General features: G+C 40.5%; 3 protein-coding genes across 9 annotated transcripts in view; 1 reads left to right on the plus strand and 2 right to left on the minus strand.

The window, feature by feature from the left end:
- The window catches only part of UMAD1 (UBAP1-MVB12-associated (UMA) domain containing 1), an 85,146-nt gene extending 79,206 nt beyond the window's left edge, over positions 1-5,940 (minus strand). The window contains exons 1-3 of one of the 3 annotated variants that reach the window (XM_049799065.1): positions 5,908-5,924; positions 5,578-5,629; positions 308-525 (exon numbers count right to left, since the gene is read on the minus strand). The gene's annotated coding sequence lies outside the window, so the exon portion shown is untranslated. Of the gene's footprint in view, positions 1-307; positions 526-5,577; positions 5,630-5,907 lie in introns of all 3 variants that reach the window. The other 2 variants (XM_049799067.1, XM_049799068.1) reach the window with 2 other exon arrangements.
- RPA3 (replication protein A3) lies at positions 5,886-12,188 on the plus strand. Its single transcript, XM_049799070.1, has 4 exons — positions 5,886-6,141; positions 6,481-6,555; positions 8,654-8,762; positions 9,260-12,188. The coding sequence occupies exons 1-4, from the start codon at positions 6,043-6,045 to the stop codon at positions 9,340-9,342; spliced, it is 366 nt and encodes a 121-aa protein (XP_049655027.1). The 5' UTR covers positions 5,886-6,042; the 3' UTR covers positions 9,343-12,188.
- Positions 12,189-12,215: 27 nt separating this feature from the next.
- Positions 12,216-26,435, minus strand: MIOS (meiosis regulator for oocyte development). 5 transcript variants are annotated; one of them, XM_049799049.1, is made up of 11 exons: positions 26,332-26,435; positions 23,956-25,322; positions 23,649-23,747; positions 22,453-22,710; positions 20,448-20,617; positions 19,015-19,080; positions 18,213-18,371; positions 17,300-17,452; positions 15,750-15,954; positions 14,510-14,639; positions 12,216-14,266 (listed from the first exon to the last, which is right to left on the minus strand). In XM_049799049.1, the coding sequence occupies exons 2-11, from the start codon at positions 25,250-25,252 to the stop codon at positions 14,170-14,172; spliced, it is 2,634 nt and encodes an 877-aa protein (XP_049655006.1). In that variant the 5' UTR covers positions 25,253-25,322; positions 26,332-26,435; the 3' UTR covers positions 12,216-14,169. The 5 variants fall into 5 exon arrangements, with proteins under 5 accessions (XP_049655006.1, XP_049655008.1, XP_049655007.1 ...); XM_049799051.1 differs by having other exon boundaries at positions 26,328-26,435; XM_049799050.1 differs by lacking the exon at positions 26,332-26,435 and having other exon boundaries at positions 23,956-26,065.
- Between the last annotated feature and the right edge of the window lie 284 nt (positions 26,436-26,719).

The raw sequence follows: 26,719 nt of genomic DNA on the forward strand, positions 1-26,719 counted from the left end.
AAGCAGCAACAATTCAAACTGTGGACTGATACCTGAGACTTAAAAGACTGAATACCCGCAGGCTGGCCAGCTACTTCTTGCTTATGTTGACACAGTGCAATTTATAGCAACCAAATAAACTACACTGAAGTACACAAGAACAGAACAAACCATCCAATCCCAGGTATGCATTAATTAAAAACATGTTACTTATCTGCACTTTATTCCTTTTTGCTTGTTCTCCTACCTTACCATGTGAAATACTGGTATTTCCAGTTCTGTGGAGATTACACAGTAGAAACTCCAAATTATCTCATTTATTCCTTACCTTCCCCCACACCCAGGCTCAACACATGGCGCCAGCAGCATATTCCTTTTTCAGCCCTCGGGGAATAAGTCTTCTCCTGCTACCAATTAGGGTTGTCAGTCCCATAGCTCAAGTGGTAAAAACCTGTGCTGTAATGCTCAAGAGTCAGGTTTCTGCTCCAATGATGTATGAAGGAGAGGCAGTTGTGGAACAGTTTAAAATGCAATTTTACCTTCATCCTAAGTGTGCAACAACAAGAAGAAAAATCAACTTGATGTGTAAAATCTTACAGATAGCTTTGGTAAAGGCTCAGATTCCAGTCAGCCACTTTAGGTGCCAGAGCTGCAGTTGCTCCAGTCACATTTTTTTCTCTTTGAGATCCATCTGCATTATTGTACAGTTTTCAGCTCTACCACATTGTGTTCCCCTTCCCTTCTTTTTTGCGCAAAGAAAAGCATCTTAATCAGTGTATATGTGGCACAAAAGAGTTGTACAGGAAACCATGCATTTGTCACTTTTTAAATCCTACATATTTAACATACCTAAACTTCGCTGCTTACAGGACAACAGACATTTCAATTCAGAGTAAATTAACAATCAGTACAATTTGATCTAGCCAAATTAATGTTACAAGCACGCTCACATACTAGATTTTTTTCCTTTCATTGACAGAAGGCAGCCTTGCTATCCCAATTTTTTCTAAAACCCCCAAAATTCATCTTACCTACATACATGTAGCTTTCAGTTTCTGAAGTAGCTTTAACTTAATTCCACTGCCAGCAGTATTTCTCAAACAACAAAACAAAAAAACCCCCACACATCCTTTTGCTTGAAGCAGAAAAACAAACAAAGCTAACAAAAGTCCCCTCAAGCTCAGGCCTCAAGTTCTTACGCTGTTAAAACCACTGGTCCAGCAGTAGGAAAATAGCATGTTGTATTTTGTGATTGTGAATGTTGGGGAGGTGGTAAGGTATCCAAATATTAAAAAGACTAATGTGCTTAGTGAGGCAGTTTCCTTCTCTGGGTGTTCACCACTTAGAAACAAAACTTGTGCTTGTAGATCTCAGGTCTGCATAACTGATGTGTAGGAAGGAGCTTGCCAACTACTACTTGCAGTATTTTAGTACCTTTGCTGAACACAATATTAAGTTTAAATAACAAAGAACAACTAACAAAATAGAAGGGGGGCACAGAAACAAAAAGGAGAGCTATATACAGTATGCCATAGGTAAAGGAAAAGCTGTAGACAGGCAATGTGGGGACATTTGTGATATTTGCTCTCTTAAGAATTTTATCAACTGTGGAACTTCAAAAGTAAACATAAATCTCTCCAGCAACGGGAAATGCAACCACTAAATTTCTTGAATTAGATGTTAAAAACAGAACAAAGCCCCTGTCCAACAAAGAAACACAGAGCTGAATGGAAACACTCCTGCTCTTGAAGATAAGAACACAGTTTAAGCACTTGCAGAATCAGGCTGGAGTTTTACTACTTGTAGATAAGATGAGGTTTCAGTTAACGAAAGCCGAGAACAACCAGTTTCCACACAAGTTTCATTTCAGAGTAAAAATTAAATTTGAAGTTTGTGGACCTGGATGCATAGTCACAGAGACTAGAGAAAAAAAGCTCTCAGTTGCGGGATTTTTTTCAAAAGCTGTCAGCACAAAATCACAGAAAATACATCCGCCATTCAGAGATAGTACCATGTTCCTGCAGTAATTTCTCCTATATAGCACAGCACTTTTCCTTTCCAGATGGGATTAATTTTATTTCTCTAGGAGACCTGAAATTGAATTCACTGCCTAAAGATAAAAATCTCCCTTGGTAGGAATATGCAATTCCCTTCTCCTCATGTTTCCCCCTCACCAAAAAGTGAACACAATTTTTTCTTTCTCCAATCTCAATCGCTGATAGTTAAGAATAATGCTTTTGGCACCGCTTCAGTCATTAGCAAGTAATCAACTGTGAACTACAGCAATTCTGTGAGGCTGCAAAAAATATTTTGTCTTTCTATGAGGCTCTGAGAACATAGGTGGGATTGGACAAAGATGAGTTACAGAGCTGCACAAAGGGGTTAATTTATTCCTCCTGCATTTTGTTAGTCTCCTTCAACAAGAAGTATGAGTGACCTTTGAGCCAAACCAATACGTTAAATCCAATAAAATTTTTCTATACAATGAAGATCCTAGCATATTTAGCATTACTTTTCAGCTTTTTTCCTGCATGTTCACAAGTGACAGGAGGAGAAGGGTAATTTAATATTAAAAACACAAATGATGCAGAGACTAAGATAAAGAGGGGATGCCCAGGAACACAGCAAAGCAGAATTGCAGTGGCACTGCCAGTAATTACATAAATGATGAAATGAGGTCAGAACAATATTCAAAACTGACGTCAAAAAAAGAACCAGAATAATTTCACGTCTAGCAGCGTAAACGATATAATCTATGGAAGGAGAAAACAGAGAGCATCAGAACAATTCTCTCTTCCATACTAGCATCTGCCGTAATTCACCAATAAAGTAGCAATCAGAAAAGGAACAAGATGTTTACAGCCCTGTACAGCCCTGCTTCTGACATGAAAACAATCAATTTAAGAGTCAAGAACATGCATGTTGAAAAGATTTCTCTGTGACACCAAAACAACAGTTTAAAAGCTTTTGGCCTAATGTAAGTTACTATGTAAAGAAGAAAAAAACCCCCGATGTATCATTTCTTTTATCTGGCATTAATATTAGTCATATTACTTTAGTCTGTGCTTCTTGAAAAGAGAAGAAAGGAAAGTAAGTGTCAAGAGAAACACAAATACAAAACAGGGATATGTATGTAACAAAACACTAACAAAGACTTTTTTATTTACATAAAATGTGACTATTTAAAGTTTTCATAAAATTTAAGGGAAGCAGAAATACCAAGAACTATGCAGCTCAAATTACCACAGTATAAAATGCTCAAAGATGCTGAATCAACCACAATCCAGTCAGACAATAAAAGCATAGGTGACAAAGGCAAAGCCAGGAGTGAAATAACAGTATTCAAACTGATGTCAACATTCAAAACCCTGAAGAAGATAGAAAATGCTAAAATAGAAAGCTAGGTGGTTATTAGATACAATACTCAGTAGGTTGAAACCTACTTCTTTCCCTGCAGTTATCTTCTGAACGCAAACCTTCAACAGCTGCTAAAGATGATACACACATATTTGTAAGAACTTCTACAACATGTTTTTCTAACAGCTGACCCTTAAAACGTGGCAGACAAATAGCCCTAGAAGAGCCACTCTGCAGCAGCTTGCTGTATCTTGCTCCAACTGTTACCTTTATGAGATCTCTCCTTTAAAATATCTGAAGATATGCTAAGGACATGAGGATATTCTCTTGCAAATAAACTACTGAAAAGGTGAATGGCATAGTGACACTCAGGAGATGACAACCAGCTACACCGCACTGAAGATATAACTCCACAGCACTCCCCTTCCTGGCCACATGCTGGTTCTGCATAGCTTCTGGTGGTAGCTGGTTCAGCTTGCCAAGCCATCATGACACTAACCGAGCCAACTAACAAAAACCACTTTGTGCTGGTTAGCAAGCTGAACTAGCCCACAGCTGGTTAGAAGAGTCAGCTTGCACACAGGCAGTGTTGGGATCGCCCTTTTAAGCTGGAGCAGAGTTAGATTTTTTTCCAAGTATTTCCTGAAACGCTGGTTCTGGGGTCCTGGAAACAGAAAGGAAATCACAGAGACGCAGAATGGCTGAGGTTGGAAGGGACCTCCAGAGGTTGTCTTGTTCAACCCCCTGCTTAAGCAGGTCTACCTAGAGCTGGTTGCCCAGGACCATGTCCAGGTGGCTTTTGAATATGTCCAAGGATGGAGACTCCACAACCTCCCTGGGCAACCTGTGCCAGTGCTCAGTCACTCTCACAGCAAAAAAAGTGTTCCCTGATGTTCAGAGGGAACCTCCCGTGTTTCAGTTTGTGCCCATTGCCTCTAGACCTGTCACTGGGCACCACTGAAAAGAGCCTGTGTCTGTCCTCCTTGCACATTCCTTTCAGGTATTTATATGCATTAATAAGACCCCCCTCAGCCTTCTCTTCTCTAGGCTAAACAGTCCCAGCTCTCTCAGCCCTTCTTCATATGTAAGATGCTCCAGTCCCTTAATCATCACTGTGGCCCTTGCTGGACTCTCTCCAGTATGTCCACATCTCTCTTGTACCCAGAACTTGGACCCAGTGCTCCAGGTGTGGCCTCACCAGTGCTGAGGGGAAGGATCACCTTCCTCGACCCACTGGCAACGCTATATCTAACACAGCCCAGGATACCATTAGCCGCCTTTGCTGCAAGGGCAATTGGGAGGAACGGCTCCACGCAAGGGACAGTAGGGGAAAACACATGGAAAAAGACAAGAAGTGGTGAGAGCGTCACGTCCAGTGCTAGCTCTGTCTTATGTCCATCAGTCACTCTAACCCTGGGGATTGAGCATAAACTCTTTAATGATGAAATGAAGTGAAATGAAATTAATATAATAGTTCAGTTGGAAGGGACCTACAATGATCATCTAGTCCAACTGCCTGACCACTTCAGGGCTGACCAAAACCTAAAGCATGTTATTAAAGGCATTGTCCAAATGCGTCTTAAACACTGACAGGCTTGGGGCATTGACCACCTCTCTAGAAAGCCGGTTCTGGTGTTTGACCACCCTCTCTGTAAAGAAATGCTTCCTAATGTCCAGCCTAAACCTCCCCTGACACAGCTTTGAGCCATTCCGACGGGTCCTGTCACTGGATCGCAGGGAGAAGACATCAGCACCCCCCTCTCCACTTCCCCTCCCCAGGAAGCTGCAGAGAGCAATGAGGTCACCCCTCAGCCTCCTCTTCTCCAAACTAGGCAAACCCAAAGTCCTTAGCCGCTCCTCATAGGACATCCCTTCCAGCCCTTTCACCAGCTTTGTTGCCCTCCTCTGGATGCATTTGAGAACCTTCACGTCCTTCTTAAATTGTGGGGCCCAGAACTGCACACAGTACTCAAGGTGAGGACTGACTAGAGTGACATGGTTGCCTCTTTTGACCGGCTGGTTGTGCTGTGTTTGAGGCACCCCACCATGCGGTTTGCCGTCTTGACTGCTGACCTGCTGTCAGCCAGCACCCCCAGATCCCTTTCTGCAGGGCTGCTCTCCAGCCACTCCTCTCCCCATTTATACTTTTGCCTGTGGAAATGCGTGGGTATCGCCGCCGTTAACACGCAACGTTTTGAATATCAACTACGACCCGTAAAAATCAAGCATGGGTTAACAGACCGGTGACGGGAATGTTTGGCTTGGGCAGCGGTGACCTGAGGGGAGCCAGTATCTAAAGGGAGAGGGAAAACGGCCGTTAGGGGAGGGAAAGTATGAGGTGATTTAAGAGGAAAGGATTAAATGACAGCATAGGGCTGGAAGGAGCCGGCCGGGCCGCGGCGGGGAGGCCGGCGGAGGGGGGGGGGGGGGCGGCGAGCCCCGGAGAAGCCGGGTTCCCCGGGGCTCGCCCCCCCCTCCGCCGGCCTCCCCGCCGCGGCAGCGGCAAGACCCACCCCGCCATCACCCACCGGCCCGGCCGCCCGATGCCGCCCCCGCCGCCGCTTCACCAACCTCCACCTCCGCTTCCGGGTCGCGTCAGGCGAAGGGGAAATCCCGCCCCGGCGCTCTCCCCGCGCCTCCCAATCCCCCCGTTGCCAGGGGCAACGTCGCCCCTCCCCTCCGCAAAGGGCGGGAAACCGCGGCGCGATGGAGGACGTCGGTGAGGTGCCGCGGCCGCGCATCGCCACCGGCCACCTGGCGCAGCACATCGGGCGGCCCGTCTGCTTCGTGGGCCGCGTCGAGAAGGTCCGTGATCTGCCCGGCGGCGGGTTACTGCCCTTTGGGGGCCGCGCCGTGGCGCCTTCGGTGGGGTAGTTGCCCTGCCGGCCTGGGTAGTGCCTTGCCCCGGGGTGCGCTGCGGGCTGGGGCGCCGTGTGGGGAGGCTGTCGCCTTGCGTGGCGCAGCTCGTCGCGGCCTGGCCCGAGGGGAGGCCGGCGGCTCCGGTCAGGCCGGGGGCAGGGCGGGAGGCGGCCGTAACGGTCGGATCTTTCGGAGGAAGGCCTGCCGCGCAGTTCTGGTTGAGGTGGCTAAACCTGTAACGCTGACAGCTGCTTTTTGAGCGCACAGGGCTAATGTCTTTTGTAGATTCATCCTACTGGGAAGCTTTTCGTGCTTTCGGATGGAGAAGGAAAACATACGACTGTGGAGCTGAGCGAACCTGTAAGTTAAGGAATACTTTGGAAATACTAGATGTTGCCTCTTGTGGATTCCGGAGGTTTTGTCATTTCTGAGACCTGTGCGTGCCTTGCATGTATCGAGTTTTTGGTCAGGAAAAAAAAATATATCTCTCTTTATTCCTGAGGTTTTGTCTCTTCTGAAACCTGCACGACTTGCATGTGTTTAGTCAGAAAAAAAATAATCCCTGGTTTCTCCCTTTTCCACCCATGTTTCATTGCCTCTGCTTCTTACATCTTCCAGCTAACTTGCAGTCTTCATATTCATGAACTGCCTTGGTCTTCATCAATTTTCAGGTGGTATTAAGAGAGAGAACTCATTCCTTGTCAGACAGATCCCTGTCTGGCTATTTTGTCTTAACTCTATTCGTTGTTTACAGTGTAATACATTCTACTACGTATATTAGCTTTATTTTAATTTCAGTTTTTCCTCCCTTTTTCTTATTGCCTTTATATGCCTAACAGAATATTTTGTGAAGGTAGTCGAAAAAACCCAAGAACGTGGTATTCTCAACAGTTTCTGAGTTGACATTTTTATAGCCTCTTAGAGCACTTGTCATAGCATTCCAGTAAACTTCATCGTTAGCTTGAAGCATTCTTTCTTAAAAAAATTTAAAATCAAGCAATTAATGCAATGGATATAAGATATGCTTATAACTACTGCACAAATATACTGTTTCCTTTGTTATCATGTCCCACTAAAGGTATAACACCCTGGCATTCTCTTCTGTCTTTTAAGTTTGTTTTATTTTCTCTATGAAATGTTGTAATTAAAGAATTATTTTCGCCGTGATGGCAAATGCTCTAGCTTAACTGACCATGTTTGTAGTCTTTAATGCTGAGAAATCTCGCCATTTCCATGTGAAATAATTGCACATGGTACTCTCTGACTTTCAAGACAGGAGCCTGTCCTTGTTGATGAAAAATGCAGTTTGATCTGGCAAAGAGTTTTGTCTTATTAATGTTAAGCTTGCTGACATCATCTTCAAACTGAAAGAAAATGTCTTTCCTACAAGTTCTGCCTGTATCTTAACTCTTTCTTTCTGGAGGTCATGGAAAGGTTTCCTGCCTTGGGTTGTTAAAACTGTAGATGTCAGCATCTGACCAACGATTTCACAACTTTGCATAACAGAGTAAATGGTCGAATTTCATAAATGCATAACTGCAGTGCTGGGCACTTCACAGTCTGTGTTCCATTGCGGTAGGAGAAACTGGTATATGCAGAAAAAACATGCCAGGTTAATCTCTCTGGTTTGCCTAATGTCAATGGAGGAACTCCTAGATTTGCTAATCAAAGTGCTTTCTAATTTTTTTCCTCTTTAATAGATTCCTTTGTTTGCATGTGTGTAGTTTCTCCTTTCAACAGAGAACCCCAAAATTATGGGGAGGGGAGGGAATCTATTGCTGTGTTCCAGGAGACTTACTAGACTCCACTAGAAAGTGAAAAGTAAGAGTTAGATATTGGAAGAACGTTACTGAAATAGTACTGCACTCTTAAAATTAGTATCTTAAAAAAGAAAGAAAACATATTCAACCTATGTGATTTTGGAGCAAGATAATACTTTTAGCCTTTTTTTTCCCCTCGTTCAACCAAAGCCTTGTTATTGTCAAGGTCTTTGTATTCTGAACACTTACTGACAGATTACTTAATATTTTCCAGTTATACTTCCTGGATCTGGAATACTGGAACTGCTCTCTGGCATGTGTGATACCTTCTTAGCTCTTACAGAGTTCTATAGTTTACTCAGGTTTGAATGCTATGTGTTAAAATCTGGATTCTCTGCTCTCTGTGTCCTAGATTAGTCTCTGTTCAGTGACAAAATGACAGAGTTTTATATACTTATAAACCAGTATCTTCCCTCTGATGCTTCTTCACACATTTTTTTTGTGTCAGTACTGAATTGGCTGTTACTAAATCTGTAAGTGGCTCAAGACTTTTGGGGGGCAGGGGAGACAGGGCTGTTCAGTAGTACTGTATTGTTTGAAATGGAACAGAATCTGTCATGAACAGTCAGTTGTGGAGAGTGCAGTAGAGACAGCAGCTAATTTAGTGGCACTAATTTCATATTTGGTATGTTTTCTAGCTAGATGAAGAGATCTCAGGAGTTCTTGAGGTAGTGGGAAGAGTAACAAATCAGGCAACCATCATGTGCATGTCATATGTCCAGTTCAGAGAAGATAAAAGTCCATTTGGTAAGTAAGAATATACATTATGACAAATTCATTTTGAGTTCGGAACTCTTCTTTAGTAAGAAGGGAGAGCCTGATTATCTTTTCTTACAGACAAGGTCTTTCTTCAAGCTGCCAGATGCAGAGTAGACTGTAGAAAAGGAGAGTGTCATGGGAAAAATTCTATACAAAATACACTGGTTTACTGTCAAATTGTAGGGACTGACTTGAAGCTGGAGCCAGTCTAGATAGTTGCCATAGTCTGATCATTCTTGCACTCCTGACTGTGGGCTTCTGGCCTTGCACTGGACCTTGTGCGATGGTGGAGCTAGCAGGCCTAAAAATAACCCTCCAGAAAGCAAGCAATGAGAGTGTTGTTGCCTTGGGGAAAACTGGGGAGGATGAGGGAGACTGGGAATGCTCAGCTATACTGCTTTAAAATAAGCAGTGCTTTAATGCTCTCATTTGCTTGTGGGGAACTTAGCTTATGCATCATAACCATTTTCTTTGCCCTCTTTCAGATCTGGAACTCTACAATGAAGCACTAAAAATTATTCACGAATTCCCTGAATACTTCCCGTTTGGTACTGGGCGGAGCAATTGATTTTTCTTAGCATATATTTAGAACATATATATTAGAGGGGACAGCAGTACCGTAGCTTTCTTGCCTGACAGCATGGTAACAGTTGCATTTATTTCCATCAAATATACTGAAAAGATGGTGTTATGTGTGCCATGTATTGCCAGTGAAGAATGGTTTTCTTTGAAAATGTATTTATTCAGCAAGAAAAACGCTTGTGTGCATATCTCACTGTCTGTATATATTTAACCCTTCTGCATCCATGAAGAGTGTTCTTTTGCAGGACTGGACTTGCTAAAAACTGAAGTTTTGTAGGCATCTTTTTGTTGCTGTTGGTAGAGGTTGTAGGATACTTCACAGGAAACTCATATTGAAGACATTTGGTGGGGTTATGACAAAGATTTTTTATTTATTTGCTTTGATATAAATTTATTGAACATGTAGGGGTATTTTGCATCTTGAAAATGGTCTATTCTCCAATAAAAAAGATCTGGCTACATTTAACTATTCACATATTACATGTTAGAGTGCTGTTTTCAGTGATACATGGTGACTCCTGTTCTATTTTACCTGACACAGGTAATTTTAACAAAGTGGAGTGTGAGGTACTTGCTTTTTGCATTGACATTGAACACTTTGACAATGTCTAGTTAAGGTTTGTGGATTTCAAATGCAGTTGACTTCCCATCACAACCTTCATTCTTGGTGGGAGTCTACACAGAAGTACCAGGATTCAGCCAGCTTGTCATGGTGACTTTAACCATATAAACTTCAACACAGTTCCCAGTTTTGTTACTATCCAGGCACATAGCAGAATTCATACATTTCTTACAGTAACACAATCAAAGCAAAATCTAACTTTGGAAATATTCTCTGTGAATTAATAAATAAAATACTTCAAAGTATTTTAAATAAATAGCCTGTTCATTAACCTTTCATACAAACAGGTTTCAGGCTTAATAGATATATTTAGTGCCTTATTAAGATTGCTAGCTTTGTGCTTATAGTTATCTCCATTTTCAGTCAAGGAATTTATGTTTTAAAGACTTATTTATCAAAGTTACTATAAACTGGGTGGATGATCAAGTTAACAGGTGATTTATTCCACCCCTGCCCCCCTACTTAGAAGACAGTGACAAAGTTACTGTCACTGGGAAGGAGGCGGCCTTCTGAAGTAGGAGTCAAGTTTCATACAGCAAAGAACACGAGGTCCGTGTGGCATGATACCATGCTCCGTCCTGTAGTGCTGTCACTGCTATATTTTAGTGCTCAGTAGAAACAAGTGTCATTCTTAATAACTGCATGCATGTGTTCCTAGCATTTAAAAGTCTTTTGTGCTATTTTACTTTAGAAAACTGATATTTTATGCACATACATATATTCTGTAAAATGTTATGTACAGTTAGTTACCAAGACTATCCAGGCCTAATAAAACAGTCTACCACTAGATGGCCATAGCACTTTACCCCCATACAGAGACCATCCTTGGACAGATGGTCTTGTGTGTAAACATTTGAACACATATGAGTGGAAAATGCTACAGTTCCCCTGTGTCAGTCAAGACTCTTCTTGTTCATCCAGTCCTGCAGTGATGATACATGGCTAGGCAAGCAGTATACAACTAAAAGTTTCCACTATGTGCTTTTCACTATCTGCTTCTCTATAGACTACCAAGGTTTGTGAATAAGTGGCGTAACCTGGCTATTTGGCTATTCTAACAAGAGAGCAATGCAAGGAACTGTAAAATGTTCTTGATATTAAAGGAAAAGTAATGCTCGGGTCATATATGCACTTACCAGGATAGCAATTTCAGAAACTGCCAGGCAGATACCCAAGGGAAAGGAATAACCATGGGGCCTGCTAACCCTCAGTTAGGACTGCACTAACAAGATGAAGGTGTGAGAAGCTGCCAGACCTCGTAGATAATAAAATGGGAAATTGTGGCCTCATGGGTCACTGACCAAAGGGGAGTCACCAGGGCAACTGTATCATAAACACCAAAGAGGGATGTCACCAAAACCAGGGCCAGCAGCAGGGCCAGTAAGGTGTGAAGAGGAAGCTGGCGGCTGCTTTGGGAGGACATGAGGGTAGTAAAGGGTGGGAACCTGGGAGAGGTTTATGTCCCAGTTGGTTAAGGTACAGAAAGCAGTCTGTGAGTGTGAAATGGAGAAACAGATGAAAATTTGGTGAATTCTCTTGGGGAAATTCAGTTCTAGTGGGGATCCCAAGAGAGGCCACCAGAACGCAGCTGTGCAGTGAAGTACCATGCAGGGACCTAGGGCTGCACACAGGAGGCTGGGAGAAGCCTTGTCAGGGGTGTCACTGCAGACTTGTCTGGCAATTGCTGGACCCTCAGCTGACCCTGGTCACCATCACCAGACATGTTCTGCTGTCCTTGCTCGGGCATGGACACATGCATGGAGCACAACTCATGTTGTGCTCGTGCAAGCAGCCTGTGCGTATGAGAAAGTGTTTGTGCTTAATCAGGAAAGGGAGGCAAGGCTGGTGCATGTAATGGAATGAAAATAATGAAGCGTCATCAGCATGAACCACAGGGTCAAAACATTTTAGCATGCAAGGCCACCACCACCATTGAGCAGATAGCAGAAAACAGTAAATGGAAAAGTAACTGCAGCTAATAAAATGTCTGTAGCTGTACTTTTTTTTAAAGACAACAAATCGCCCCCAAAATCACAGCTTTATTAATTTAAAAGCAAAACAAGGAAAAAAATCTGACCATTAAAAACCATACACCTCTTACTTTGTAAATTTTGCAAATAGTGTAATTATGGACCTGAAAGTCTGATTACCAATTACAACAGCCAAAACTGATAGTTGCACTGTGCCAGAATATGCACACATTCAAAATCCAAAACATTTCAAAGACACGCTCAGTATCAAAGTAAGCATCTACTTTAATTAAATGATAGAATTTGACACAAACAGGTATAGTCAAGTCAAAAATGTTACAAATGAGTTTTCTTTAAATAAGAAAATGAGACATTGTATGTTAGTAGTTGCATTCACCTGGCCATGGAATTTATCAGGAAAATTTACTAAATGTTGCTACAGAGGAATAAAAACATATCCTTGACACTTACAAATCCTCATTTCCATAAAGCAAAAGTTTTATTGCCTGTATTTATATAAATAGGGTATCATACATTAAACCCCAGTTTACATATATAAGTGGAGAACATTTTGAAGAGCTCTTCAACAGCAACATTAAGTGTGCAAGAATACTGGAAAGTGAAATAAATATGCTAACAAGAAAAAAAAGTAACTGCTCTCCCATGCCTACAAATATAAAGTACCTCTTAGATTTTTAACTTAAAAAAGATCTTTGTCAATTAGGCAAGAAATTTAGATGAGAATAAATGTAGCAGATGTATTACAACATTAATGCTAAATCAGAAAATATAACCCAAAGTCCTGAATGTAATCATGTACATCTACAGAAAATGTTTCCACATTCTAACTTGTTGCAACTACACTAGAGATCTTAGAACAAGTGGTATATTACAATATATTCTCTTTTTAAACACCGATTTTCACAGTCCTGGCAATACGGTACCAGTTTATTGCTAGCATTCCATTTAGTATTTCATAGCACGCAAGTGTTAAGTAACTCATATACTGTTTCTACTGGTAAATAAACACACACCAAATAAACTGATGTTATTATCACATACCTTAAAACAGGTTTTTTTTTTCCCCTAATTTGTGTGAATTTTGTTGCCTACAAACCAAGGACAACAATACCCATTAGCTCCTAGCACAGTATTAGCAAAATATCATTGACTCTCAAGTTAATAATCTTAGTTCCAGCTGGTAACGTAACTACTTCTGGTCAATGACTTAATATTGTGCATCCTTTTGGGAGCAGACCGGTGTCTGCTAGTGACCAGAAGCAGGATTTTTATAGGTTGATTTCACACTTCCCAGCATATTTCAGAAGTACAGGGAAATGCTGATTATCCAAAAGTCTTCAAATATTTTTGAAGTCAAAATTCATTAAGTAGTTTAAAACTTAAATATTTACAAGTCTCCAGTCCTTAAGATTTCAGATCTTTACAGCACTATCTTAAAAATTAATCAATCAAATGAAACCTCCTATAGTTTACCTGCATTCTGCACTGAAACACACATGACCTTTCAGGGAACTCTTCTCTAGGATATAAGCATTGCTAGGAGACAAACCCCTCAAATTCTTTATCATTAAAATTCACATCGGCTAGGTACGTAGGCAAATAAGATCTTGAATTGCAAAGATATTGCTTTACTATTAACAAAACTTGGTAACAGAAAGAAATGGATTTTTCTTTAAAATAAAAATCTTTAGAATACAATTAACAGTGGCACTTTGAATGAACTTACAAGGAAATTATCATTTGCATACAAGAAAGTGTGATCAAACAATGAACAGAGGAATCCACAGCATCACTTTGCCATCTTCTGAAGAACACTTTCCAGGTATTTATTTTGAAGGCCCACTTTCACAGCATAGAAACACTGCTTTGTTTAGAAAAACAAATAAAAGGGCCCATCAGTATTACCCTGAAAACTTTTAATAAAGTTCTTTGGATTTTAGCAAATCCAAAGAGTCCACAATTCCAGGAGTGCTTTTGAATTGAACTGCTTCAATCCTCTGAACAAGGACCATATGCTATACCCAGAGGTTCATTTCAGGAATACCTGTTTCTACCAAGCACAGTCAGACACACATCATTTTACTAATCTGATAGCAATTTATTTTTTCATAGTCAGTAAGTCACAAATGACCTTTGTCTAAAATATATGCTTGGACTATGATGGACATCCATCAGAGCGCCCCACGTTTTCAAACAATATTTATGCCTGGACAGTCTCTGCTGGAATGAGATTCCCTGTTGTATCCAGCTGCATACACTTACAAGAGCAAGCAGAAACTGGGCACTCAGTATGGTCCCTAGACAGCAATAGCAGAAAAAAGAAAAAACATATAAAATAAAACTAACAAGAATTTAGTAATCTATACATTTAAGTACATGCAGGGACGTAGTATCTCAGAAACACTAGGCATCATAGTCAAGTTTTGCATATGTTCTAAACCAACAAAACACAATAATTAATGATAGATACAGCAAAGGAGGCATGTCCTACTCAGTGCAGCATACACAGGTGAAATGGAAAGATTTTAATATCAACTTACCTGAACCAGCTAAGCATATGTCCAGCATGTCCACCATGCCTACAGTTGTGACACCAAGTAAACCAGTTGTTGAACTGGGCTAACTTCTTGTCTTTGCTAAGATCCACTTTTTCATCTGACTTGGATCCTCCTGTGCAGAGGCAACCCCCCCCCACACACAAATATGCTTGTAAATAATTTCTGTTTCAGTCCCAGTAACACTATCAGAGTAAATTTGAAATTAGGAACATTATGTGAAGAAGTGGCCTGATTTTAAAAGTGAAGTCAGTAAAATTATTAAGAACTGGTCGAATGCCAAAACAAGAATTTTATTGCTGAACTGTTGTTTCACATCTTACGGACATGCTAAACTTGCCTATTAAACAAATTTTACAGACAGAATCTCTTTCAACAGTGATTTATGTTTCAGTGATTGATTTATGTTACAGTGAATTACAGGCCTGTTTTACTGCATGTGAAATGTTCTGCTTTAGAAACATCAACAAAATCTAAGGTATGAATTGGAACAATTACAATACAGAAGTCATAACACAGATCAGTGAAAGAATGAGAGGAGATATATCAATAGATGAAAACTGCACAGCTGCTCAGGGCCCTATAACAAGACTGACCTAAAAATATGGACAAAATCAGTTTAGTTTAGACCTTGTATAATGCTGAGCCCAAGACATACAGAACCAAAAGATTCTAGTCATAATATTTCTTAGCTGTGACAGCATGACCCATATGTTCTTTTGTACTTAGTGAAAATTAAATTAAATTTAAATAAAATATGAAAAATTAAATTTAAATTTATTCTCTCTTCCTCTTCCAGCTAAAAATCAATTAATTTACATTCCAAGATTTCTGTAGCATGCCTATAATTCATCTCAAGAAAACACACTTCCCATTTCTTACAGTTTTAAAGGTCACAATACTGACCACCACAATACTTGAATCTTTTCATCTGTCTAACCATGGAATTGCACTGATAATCTCACTGGGAAAACTGTCAGAACCAAGTAACTGTGCATACTGTCTGACACGAAAGAATTGAGACATAGGTTTCATCATAAAATCAGATGGGATGTAAAGAAGTTTTCAATTATGGTCTTCCTCACTCAAAATGATGAGTATGAATATTTATAGTATGAGTATAAACAGAAAGAAAAAGGTGCAACAGAAGATATTCCAACAGGAACTGCTAATTAGGCCTCTAACTAGTACTCTAGCTGAATAACTAAAACCCACTGTGTCATACCTGGACAGCTGGAAACTGGTGTTCCCATATTTATCAAGCAAAGCGCACAGCGAGGAAGGGGTTTACGGCAACCAGGACAGCTTGTAACTTTTGACTTAGTTGGTGAACCGCTAACTCCGTATTGGCTAAAACCTCGCCCCTGATGAGGAATAGCTGAACAGCTGTAAGAGATTGATTTTCCACAGAAATTGCAACTCACAAACACCTAAAGAGAACAAAAGCCCATTAATTTTTTGGTTTCATTCCACTTTTGCTACACCTATGAGTGAATTTGTTCAAGCTAGCAAACACTTAATTTACCAGATATTCTAGAGAGTGCCCTGGAAAGCCAAGGCTACTTGTGAAGGAGTTCCTAACATCTTGGCTTATAGATGTGGACTGCAGTCCTGAGTAGGCATTAATGATGCTCAGTTACCTCAGAAACACATAAAAACATGCACAATTGCTAAAACTTGGAAAGGTATTATTTAAGATAATAAAAAGCCATATCTGCAGTAATGAAAGAAATTAAGTTTACTCTACCTACTATGTAACTAAATCTGGCATCTCCCTCCTTATAGTCAGGTGACCCACTCTAGAGTCCCCAACATGAGTATTTTCCTAAGAATCTTTATCTACATACCTTATGCCACAAGTTATGACTTGATACCAAGGACCACATACTTTAAACTCCTTAGGGGCTATTTATGTTGATCACATAAATGAAGGAGCAGTAAACTCAACTCTCTCCCATTTGGAGCAGTAAGGATGCAGCTGTCCTTAAACAGCTGTGACAGATATATGAATTCAAAACCAGTCTTCCTTAGAAGCCCTTGGGCCCTAAGGCTTGTAATGCACATACTTAGCAGACATGAGAGAGCGGAAGGTGCTGTGATAAGACCATGTTGGCTAAAAATGCCACCAGATGTTAAGTAGATAGCATTTGGACAGGGCGTTAGTTTTGGGGTTAGCTTATGTTCAGAACTGATAATGAAAGTTGCTGCTGTTGACTTTTAGTTTAAAGTTCAAGGGCTTCAAAATAGCTTTGAGGTTCGCTTCAGTTAGAACAGAGCCAATTTGAACTAGTTCTTGGTTCAATTCCCTGGTTTCAGCATCATTCTCACAGTAATGCTGAACTCAGCTGGATGATACGTCTCTGATTTTGTTTTTCAACATGGGAGGAAAAAAAACGAGTTTCCCCAGAAAAAGTGTTGAAAAGTTAGTTTCTGAAAGACCACCTGTTATTTGAAAGAAAAAGGTTTAAGAAAAGAAAAAAAAAAAAAAACGAACACAAATAAAATGGTAGGGAACTGATTTCCTAGATTAGACATGAAGACACGTAGATTTGTTTACCAGATTTCTGTACTCTCTATTAAAACAGTTATCAAGTCCTTTCTAAAAAAATATTTTGAAAAAAACAGCTACTTTTTCAGGGCAGCCTTAGTTGAAATCTTTCTTTTGCACATGAATCGTCATGAAAGCCAAGGTGCGGCCAGCAACTTTTTTCTATAGAAGTACCATGCTGCCTTCCTTTCTGGACTTGTCATACTTCATACAAGAATTACATTTACCTGGGCTAAAGGCTTTGAACTGGGATCCAGCTTACTCCTATGGATATCAAATTCTGCACGTTTATGCCAAAATCTCCAAGCATCCAAAAGATTCCTGTAGTTCTCGATCCAGTACTGAACCCTTTCATCCTTAAGTACATCCGATGGAGAACCCTAAAGCAGGCAGGAAAAAATGTCAGACACTTACTGAAGATACACAATACATGTTATTCACTTTTTCAAAAGGCTTTATAAAGCATACAACAAGATATGAGAAATAATGCAGTGTAATTTGTCTAGAAAAAGATTAATTTTCTGCTAAACTGTAATGTGAGTTTGATAAAAGTTCCCATCAGTCTGCCTCTCTGGTTGAAAATACTTATGCTGCCCTGTCCTCCTAAAAACTGATGTCTGTCATATGAAGGATTATAAAATTCTGTCACATATCACAGTCTATATCATTGATGGTTACATATGCAGTTAAACACAGTGCTGGCAATAGCTGCAACTGTGTAAGGGCCAAGACAAATTCATCACAAAAAAAGCCAAACCCAATGCCTACAAACAAAAAATCTCACCTGAGTTCTCCATCAAAATCCTGGAAGCAAAAAAATAATGAACCTGTCAGGAAACACACCAGCAATAAGCAGAGGAATGAGTATTCCCAGTTCAGCTAGTGAAAAGGACAATGTTTTCTTTTTGCCTCTTTCCCCTGCTATCTCCTCAAGCTACCTCAAACAGAGAGAGAGAGTGAAGATACATGTTTATAGTTAACATTGAGTGTTTCAGATGATTCTGCAAAACAGGCATGATATGTACCATCCCAATTTATTACAGAAAATACTTTTTACTTCACAAGATTTAGTACTATACTGCTAAAGAAACTATGTTTAGTTCTCCTCTATAAAGATTTATTTTTGAGTGAAACACTAACCTGTAGCATGCAGTAGCTTGCTGTCTGGACATCGCCCGTTCTGTCAACATAACTTTCCATCAAGTCAACTCCATCTTTTGTCAGCCCAGTTAACAGTATTCCCTCCAAATTCCCAGCATCTTTCATTTCATTCGTCAGCTTTTCAATAAACCTGTTCAGCTATAAAAAAAATTTACTTAACTTTTGCTGTCTGTTCACCCCTTCCTAACTCATTTATGTTGGCATATGACAAAACTTTTAATGATTTGAATAGCTTTCTATAAGTGTCCACTGCTAACAGAATATGGTGCTTGCTGGACGTTAGGCAGAAAAAGTTATATGGCTATATCCACAATATTGCAAGAATTCAAGTATTTATCAAGAAACCTTAAGCCTCCTGATAGGAAGTGCAAAGAGGGAGGTTACATATTCTTTAAATACTTCAGTGAATTTAAAAGAAAACATTCCTGCTGTAAAACCAAGCCTGAATTTGAGACAACATAAATATTTGGAAATAAATACTGAGTAAGTACAAATACTCTTCAGCAAAACAGACATACAGGTAATGCAATAACATTTAACAAACTAGCATGTCATGAATACTAATAAAAAACCCAAACAAACAAGAAAAAAAACACCAAATCAAGCTGAAGGTACAGACTGAAGACCAGATTATACCATACCTTAGATCCTACTGTGATGAGAAAACCAAATCACTCATGACTCATTGCTTCCACTGTTCACCCCTCCACTCCAGAGTTTCTTCCACCTCTAAATAAAGCCCAGCTTAACAGTTTGCTTAAATATGCAACCACAAACTTACCTGAGCATCGTTGAGGAACTTGCAAGCAAATGCCACTCTGTCTCGTACAGCTACATTATTTTCATACTTCGGAGAGAAAAATAGGAATACTACCATCACATGCAAGTTTCTTCTTTTTCAATACATAGTTTGTAAAAGTCAGAACATTTGTACTATTGTATAACTATGAAATTGATTATGTACAAAGAAAACATCACATCTGAAGAAAGCTAACACTAAATATCAGATTGTCTGCACTCAGAACAATCTACTCAAATGGCAGGAAAGCCTGGTACAACTAACTCCAACACCCAGAACATGGACTTCTCACAAGTATATTGGCACTCAAGGTGCAGCAATGCAATAATATTTACTTTCTGCTTTTTAATCCTTTTACTAGATGCAACACTAAAGAAAAAAAATCCTTGACTAGATTAATTCTGGTACTTAGCCATGCCCATATTTTTCCCTCCTGATATTCTCAGAATAGAAATTGTGATTGACACTACCAAAACAAGGAGATGTGCTTGGAAAATCTTTTTCATGCAAACTTCAACAGATGTCACTGAAGTAAAAATTAAAATTAAAAAAACAAACACCTTATGATCTGTCAGTTTCCAATTCATCAATAAAAAACAACTATAAAATTATTACCTAACATCCAGAGAACAAGAGCATTCTCTCTTGAAGAAAGAAAAAACCACTCAGGTTTCTCTCCTCTGGGATTCTTATGTTATTTTTTTTTAATACCCTAAAAGCATCATATGACAACTTTGTTTTCAACAGGTTTAGGCCAATTACCCTGTTGCATGACAGGAGTCCTCCCTTGGGCTAAATAATTCCTATTGAATCAAGTATTTCTGTTGTTCTCTAACCAAGCAGCAAGCATGTTACTCCCCCAAAGGCCCAAAGCATCTCATATTAAAGATTTAGTTTGCTCTTCACATGGCAATTCTATACCAATTTCAGAAGATGTGAAATTATTCTGTTTACTGTTTCAACACAGTGAAATTATTTTAACAAGTAAACAATGAAAAATAAAATACAATTCAATGCAAATATAGCTTGATGAAAGTTCTGCAAACTCCCCTGCACTTATTCTGTTTTGTGCATTTCCATTATTAACCTCTCTCCCCTTTTGCTCCCCCCCCAATTATTTTGATAATGCATTTCTAGTGGTTTAATAACTCCATGCTAAAAAAATTTCCCCTAAAGAATGCGTGAACTATATTGGATATTTTGGCTGCTTATGCATGATTCATTCACTAATGTAACATTCACTGATATGAGATGTCTGTTTAGCAGAAAAAAAACGTTATCTGCCATCAGGAGAAAATAATACATTCTAATCTGATTAATTCATGGACTATATAGCACTTCCCTTACACGCGTGTATGTGTATATATATGCACCTATTACTTAAAGGAATTTTAACATAACAGAAATTTACTCACCAAAACACCATCATATGAACCAGACTCACTTGTCAGGAAAGCAAACATAGCACACAAGTAGGGATTGTTCAACTGCAGTCTTAGAGTACTGCACATTTCTCTCCAAAGTGAGTTCTTCTCATCCGTGTAGCCTGACAGAGCCATTGCTACTACATTAAGGTTCAGATCACCTGATTTATTAAAAACAACCAGTGAAACAATATTCAATTTATGGACTTAAAAAAACCCAAACAATTAAAACTGTAATTGAAAGCATCAGTTTGAAACAGAACGTTTTGTCAAGATGCAAGACAAAATACAGCAGAATTAACACTAGCTAAAATAAATGTGCATACACTAGCATTTATTAGTTTCTGGTTTAAATGCCTCTGTTCAGCTAACAGCTCAAAGTTACAAGCCCACATGAGTGACAGCCTGAGTTATACTTCAAGCAACACCACACTGGTTCTGGTATTTTGAAATAGTTTTGAACTGCTAAATGTGTTCCTATCACTATCAGAAAAGATTGTCATTACCATAATTCATATCCACAAGAAGTGAAAAGATAGGATTGCATACATAGCCATCACTTAATCGACCTAGCTGGAGGATGACAACTGCATATAGCAGCTTCAAGTTAACAAGTTTCCTGAAAACATTAAATCTATTTCATCTAAATATTCATTCTGTCATAAAGTTCAATTTTATTTTTTAAAATAGCATGTCTCCACTCTGAACCTTCCCTATGGAAAGCACACATTCACTTCCCCCACCAGAAAGGGGCAATATTAAAAAAAAAAGAACCTTAAAGGTTCCCTTCATGTTTTACCTATCCACTTTAGCGGCAAGATAGTCTTTTAAATTTAATAAAAGAACACAGATGCAAACCACGCTTGTAGGAGGAATACTGGCAAGAAAACAGAACAAAAATACCTCCATCTCCTGGCTCTAGTAGCTTAACTTTTCCGTCATACATTGCAACTCTTGCCAAATATTACTCCAAAACAAATGTTTTCTGCAGACCCTGAATATTACATTTGAGTTATTTCACAGCCATCGCACTGGTGGAGAGCTCCATATAGCCCAAAGGAAGCAGGTATACATGACATCTAGCCAAGACACAGTTCCATTAAAATAAAAGAATCCCACTAGTTCTCAGTGTAACACTTTCTCAGCTATGTATCTGTCGTGGTTTAATCCCAGACAGCAACTAAGCACCAGGCAGCTGCTTGCGCACTTCCCCCCCACCCAGTGGGATGGAGGAGAGAATCAGGAGGAAAAAAAAACCAAAAAAGTAAAACTCGTAGGTTGAGATAAAGACAGTTTAATAGAACAGAAAGGAAGAAAATAATAATGATAATGGTAATAAAATGACAGTAATAATAATAGAAGAATTGGAATATACAAAACAAGTGATGCACAATGCAATTGCTCACAACTTGCCGACCGATACCCAGTTAGTTCCTGAGCAGCGATCCGCAACCCCTGGCCAACTCCCCCCAGCTCTATATACTGAGCATGATGTCATATGGTATGGGATATCCCTTTGGTCATTTGGGGTCAGCTGTCCCAGCTGTGTCCCCTCCCAACTTCTTGTGCACCCCCAGCCCACCTGCTGGTGAGGCAGTGTGAGAAGCAGAAAAGGCCTTGACTCTGGGTAAGCACTGCTCAGCAGTAATGAGAACATCTCTGTGTTATCAACAGTTTTCAGCGCAAATCCAAAACACAGCCTCATACCAGCTACTATGAAGAACATTAACTCCATCCCAGCCAAAACCAGCATAGTATCAATAAGAAATTCTGAAACATACAATCTATTTTAACTAGATAGTAAGGCATATGACAGTCTGAGGAGTGAAAGATCAGGATCTGTCAGATTCTCAGGCTCCAACACAACCACTTGAAGTAACTATTTTATAAGACAACAGGCATCTTTTCCATACTATCTTCCATAATTCTGTTTACAGAAAAAAATCTACTAAGGTGATATAATGTCAAAGTAAAAGATACTAAACACAATACGCACCTTTTCCTGAGGAAGCCCCTTTATTTAGAATTTGTATTGCTCGCCGTATGTCCAAGTTGAAAAGTGCTACAGCAGCAGCTCGCTCCCAGTCTCCTTCCTGTTCCAACGAATTTAAAAAAGGTTCCACATCTAAGTCTGTTCCCTTCTTTATCCACCCACAGAGCTGCAAAGCCAAGGATCTCTCCTCACTCAGATACTGAATAATATCTGCTTGTCTATCAGATCCACTCCTGCTGTGCCTGAGGTTCTCTGTCGTTCCTAGAAATGGAAAATAAGTTAAATTATGCTTAAATCACAATTTAAATTGCAACACTTTGATTTCAATCATAAAGCAGAGTACAAAAGCTGAGTATCATATTTTAGTACTTTAAATTAACATCACTAAAAGCTCCATGGTAAGTAGCAGCATCCACAAAATCATTTTGATCTGCTAAAAATCATGCATCTAAATTTGACACATATTTCCCATTAAGGCTTTTTTCTTTCCTCTACCCCCTAAGATTTTGGAGGTTCTTGTTAGAATTGACAGGGGTTATCAATATGTTCAATTTGAAAATACATACTACACAGTCAAGCACCTGCTCTACCAGTTCTCTTCTTCTTAGCAACCATGAATGTGCTAGAAGCTTTCCCACCACTAAAGAGTTGGGGGTTTTTTGCTCCAAGGAGCATAAACATTAGTAAGACACATAATGAATAGAGAAGGAAAAATTCAAATAATAAATTATACTAATAAAAACTTTACTGAGCATGAGAGGCATGTGATGCACCAGAGGTGATTAACGCTACAGAACAAGACAGCCTATTTAAACACAGTTATACAAATGTGATTAGTACATTAGCAGTGACTACAGTAAAGTCAGCTTCCTAGAACTACAATCCTATGTGGAACTTCAAAAAGTATAATAGTTATGTGGGGAGCAAGAATTTTCAGCGCCATAGTCAAAACCCAAATGTTTGAAATAGTTCAGTTGTAGATTTACCTCTGAGGATACTTTGTTTTTATGATTACTGACTTTCCAAGAACACTGAAAATTCTGGAAGTTCCTGTAATATAACTGTTAAAACACAAACAGAAATACTTTTTTTCTATATTTTTAAATAGCCTCTTTCAACAATTTTTAATGACAGACCCACGAGTGCATCATTCTGTAAACATACTATAATAGAACTTATCAAAGTTGGAACTTTCTTACCCAAAGATGATTTCAGAATCGATTTAATGCCAGCATAAACTAAGGGACCTTTGTTTCCTGTAAGTTTTTGATCCATATCTTCAGTATACTGCTTCATAAGTATTTTCAGGTATAGGAAGCTTAATTTTTTCCAAGTGTTTGAAGAACTTTTTTTTTTTTAATTTAAAGTCACATCCTATTAACATGTGCAAAGTATTTACAGGATGTTGCATTATATTTAAAGATATCCATGCATTTCATATAACTGGTTTACATATAAAGGTATATTACTTCTTTAGGATATAAGCTACAGTAAAATAAAGGATATAATGCAGAGTGTACCAAAGCGATTTCAGCTGAGGATCTTCATTTCCAGCTAGGAGGTGATTTCTCCAAACTTGTTCAGTATCAAGACCGTACCTTGACAGAGCTCTGAGCCGCATTTTGGTTGCTATGTCTTTTTCCAAGGAACTAGCCTTTCCTTCTTCTGTACACTCATATAAATGTCGTCCACAAGCCCACATTAAGGATGTCACTGGACTCCATGCAAGAGAAATTCTTTCAAAAACTGTGAAGTCAGACATAGTCCTATTGGGAGTCACTACCACCATTCGATTTTGACTTGTGGGATGCCAGGCAAATGAAGCAATGTAGTTTTCACATGGCTGGACACTTCTTTCAATTATTGTTGGCTCAGTTTCATCTCCAATAGGGGTGGGAGTATGCTGCATGTCATACAGTCTAATGATATTACTATCCCTTGTTAAAGTAGCTAACAGTCCGGTTCTTGTTGGACACCACGCAACTTTTGTTAAGGGTTTTGGTTGCTCCGTCAAGGTCAAAACAGGCTTTTCAAACTTTCTTAAATCCCATATGGCAACCTGACCTTCATAGAAGGAAGCTACACGATCATGGAAATAGGGATCAACAGTCACTCCTTGGACAGCCTTGGTGTTTACAAATATTTTTTGGCTCGTGTTCCTCAGATCAAAGATAGCTAGATTTCGATGCATTCCAGCTAAAAGCAGCTTCTGATCCCGTGGAAGCCAACAGAGAGAGAGACAAGCATCGTTCTGTCCTAATTCATACAGTGGCTTTGTTACGACCAGTCCTGCTTCCGGATCTCCTGCTGAAAGTCTTACTTTCTCTGTAGCAACTGCAGTCTCTGGTGCATATTTGCTACTGATATCCCAGATCAATACTGAAAAATCAGCCCGATGTTTATCTAACCCAGCAGCAAGCCAATTACTATCTAGTGGGTTCCACGCAAGGGTATTACATTGCCGTGCGTGTTTAGGGACAAACTCTTTGCCTATCAAATCTTTAGATTTTGAGTTGTGATCTTGACCGAGGCTAGTAAGTACCACTCGACCATTGGCCTGTCCAACAGCGAGGAGACATTCAGGATCGTACTTTGGATACCAAGCCACACATTTCATATACGGTGTATCTGAATTTATTGACAAAAGCGTAGCTGTAGTTTCTTCCGATAACCGCAAGGACCCTGCCTTGAGTTCTGAACTTACAGCAGAGTCAATGTGATAAAGGCTCAATTCCGAATCACATACAACAAATCTGTCAACGTGGTGTGGGGCCCACAGAATATCAGGTTTGGAGCCACTCATGTTTAGGATAAGTTTACACACAATTTAAGCTCTTGTAAGAAGATTCAGGTGATATCCATGCATATGGAAACTGTTGAGAAAATAATTTGTAGGAATGTTATCAAACCCCAAATTCCTTTGTAATCAGAGATCATCTTTAAACAAACAAAAATACAGTTCCGAATGACTTTTAGCCCAAGGGTTTAACGTGTATATGTTTCAGGCCAAAACTTTAAGCGTTCCCTGCATCGCATCACTTTCCCCGCAGCACACTTTGTTTTTAGTGGTATATGCCTACTGAGACAGAACCAACATAGCCACCTACAAACCGACAATAGGATTTGCTGTGTTTGCAAACTCCACCCCACTATTAAGGAAGAAGGGATTAACTGAGATGTGATGTGGCAAGATACGTGGGCGTCCTGCTGGTAAAAAGCCACTCCCTGAAATAGGCAGATGAAAATTTCTCTGCCTCATTGAAGTGCACTAATTAACAAAAATTAAGAGTCTGTTTTGTCTAAAGCCTGTTCCATACCCTAGAAATGCTTGCCCTCTTTGAAGATTTCTGCAGAAACACAACTTCCCACTCCTCATCTTATTCCACTGCTCCTAATCCCACCTTCTGCCCCAACATTACCTTGTCTTTGTTCATTTTTGGCCCAGCAGCATTCATAAATGTACACTACTGTTAAATTCCATTTATGCTTTCAGTAGCCGCATGCCCAGAATTGTTACGCGTGCCTATATATAAAAAGACCCCACAGATCCTATAAACCTCTTCTATAATTGGAGAGAGGGACACACTAGAGTGGGAAGCATGGAAAGGGAGGGTTATTTACTTCTCCTGTGGCTGCTGGTTGCTCCCCAGCCCGGCTCCTACGTGCTCGTGGGGGGGGGGGAGGTGTTGGGGGGAGCAGGGCACCCAGGCCGCAGCCCGGCCCGCCTCACCGCCCCCTGCCCAGGCGCAGCGCGACGCCGGAGCCGCGGAAGGAGGAAGCCGCCGAGGCCCGCCGGGACACGGCGGCGGCGCTGGGAAGGGACCAGAGCGCAGACGACCGCTACCCTCCCACCCTTCCCGGGCGCGGCAGCTGCTCACCCACCCCACGGAGCCCTCCGGCACCGGCACCACCGCCACCGGGGGGCGGCGACCCGCCGCCAGCCGGCCCCGCCGTCCGAGGAAGAAGAACAGGAGGCGCACGGGGGCTTCCGGTTGCGAGTGCAGCGGGGAAGGAAAAACTGCGGCGCTTCCGGCGCGCCGGGCAAGGAAAGCCGCTGCGCTTCCGGCGCGCGGGGGTGAGCGCCCGCTCACGTAGAGCACCTTCCGCCGGATGGAGGCGTGCCCTCACTTCCGGCTCCGGGCCGCCCGCTCTTTCTTGGCCCTCTTTCTGCCAGCTGCGCCCGCTTGGCAGTAGCTGGGCCGGCGTAAACCCGCAGGGCGCGGTTGGGGCGGCCTGATCAAAGCCGGCAAGCTGCGGGTCTTAGTCAAAG

Source organism: Accipiter gentilis, chromosome 4 (assembly GCF_929443795.1).
Source record: "Accipiter gentilis chromosome 4, bAccGen1.1, whole genome shotgun sequence".
NCBI classification, from domain to species: Eukaryota; Metazoa; Chordata; class Aves; order Accipitriformes; family Accipitridae; genus Astur; species Astur gentilis.

What these genes read in the sequence shown, in the direction of transcription:
- RPA3 (XM_049799070.1), top strand. Translation starts at nt 6,043, where the DNA reads ATGGAGGACGTCGGTGAGGTGCCGCGGCCGCGCATCGCCACCGGCCAC. An exon ending in TCGTGGGCCGCGTCGAGAAG is followed by an intron (nt 6,142 to 6,480) that starts GTCCGTGATCTG and finishes TGTCTTTTGTAG; the next exon opens with ATTCATCCTACTGGGAAGCT. An exon ending in AGAAGATAAAAGTCCATTTG is followed by an intron (nt 8,763 to 9,259) that starts GTAAGTAAGAAT and finishes GCCCTCTTTCAG; the next exon opens with ATCTGGAACTCTACAATGAA.
- MIOS (XM_049799049.1), bottom strand. Translation starts at nt 25,252, where the DNA reads ATGAGTGGCTCCAAACCTGATATTCTGTGGGCCCCACACCACGTTGAC. An exon ending in GCTTTGGTACACTCTGCATT is followed by an intron (nt 23,748 to 23,955) that starts ATATCCTTTATT and finishes ACCTGAAAATAC; the next exon opens with TTATGAAGCAGTATACTGAA. An exon ending in GTTCATATGATGGTGTTTTG is followed by an intron (nt 19,081 to 20,447) that starts GTGAGTAAATTT and finishes TTCTCTCCGAAG; the next exon opens with TATGAAAATAATGTAGCTGT.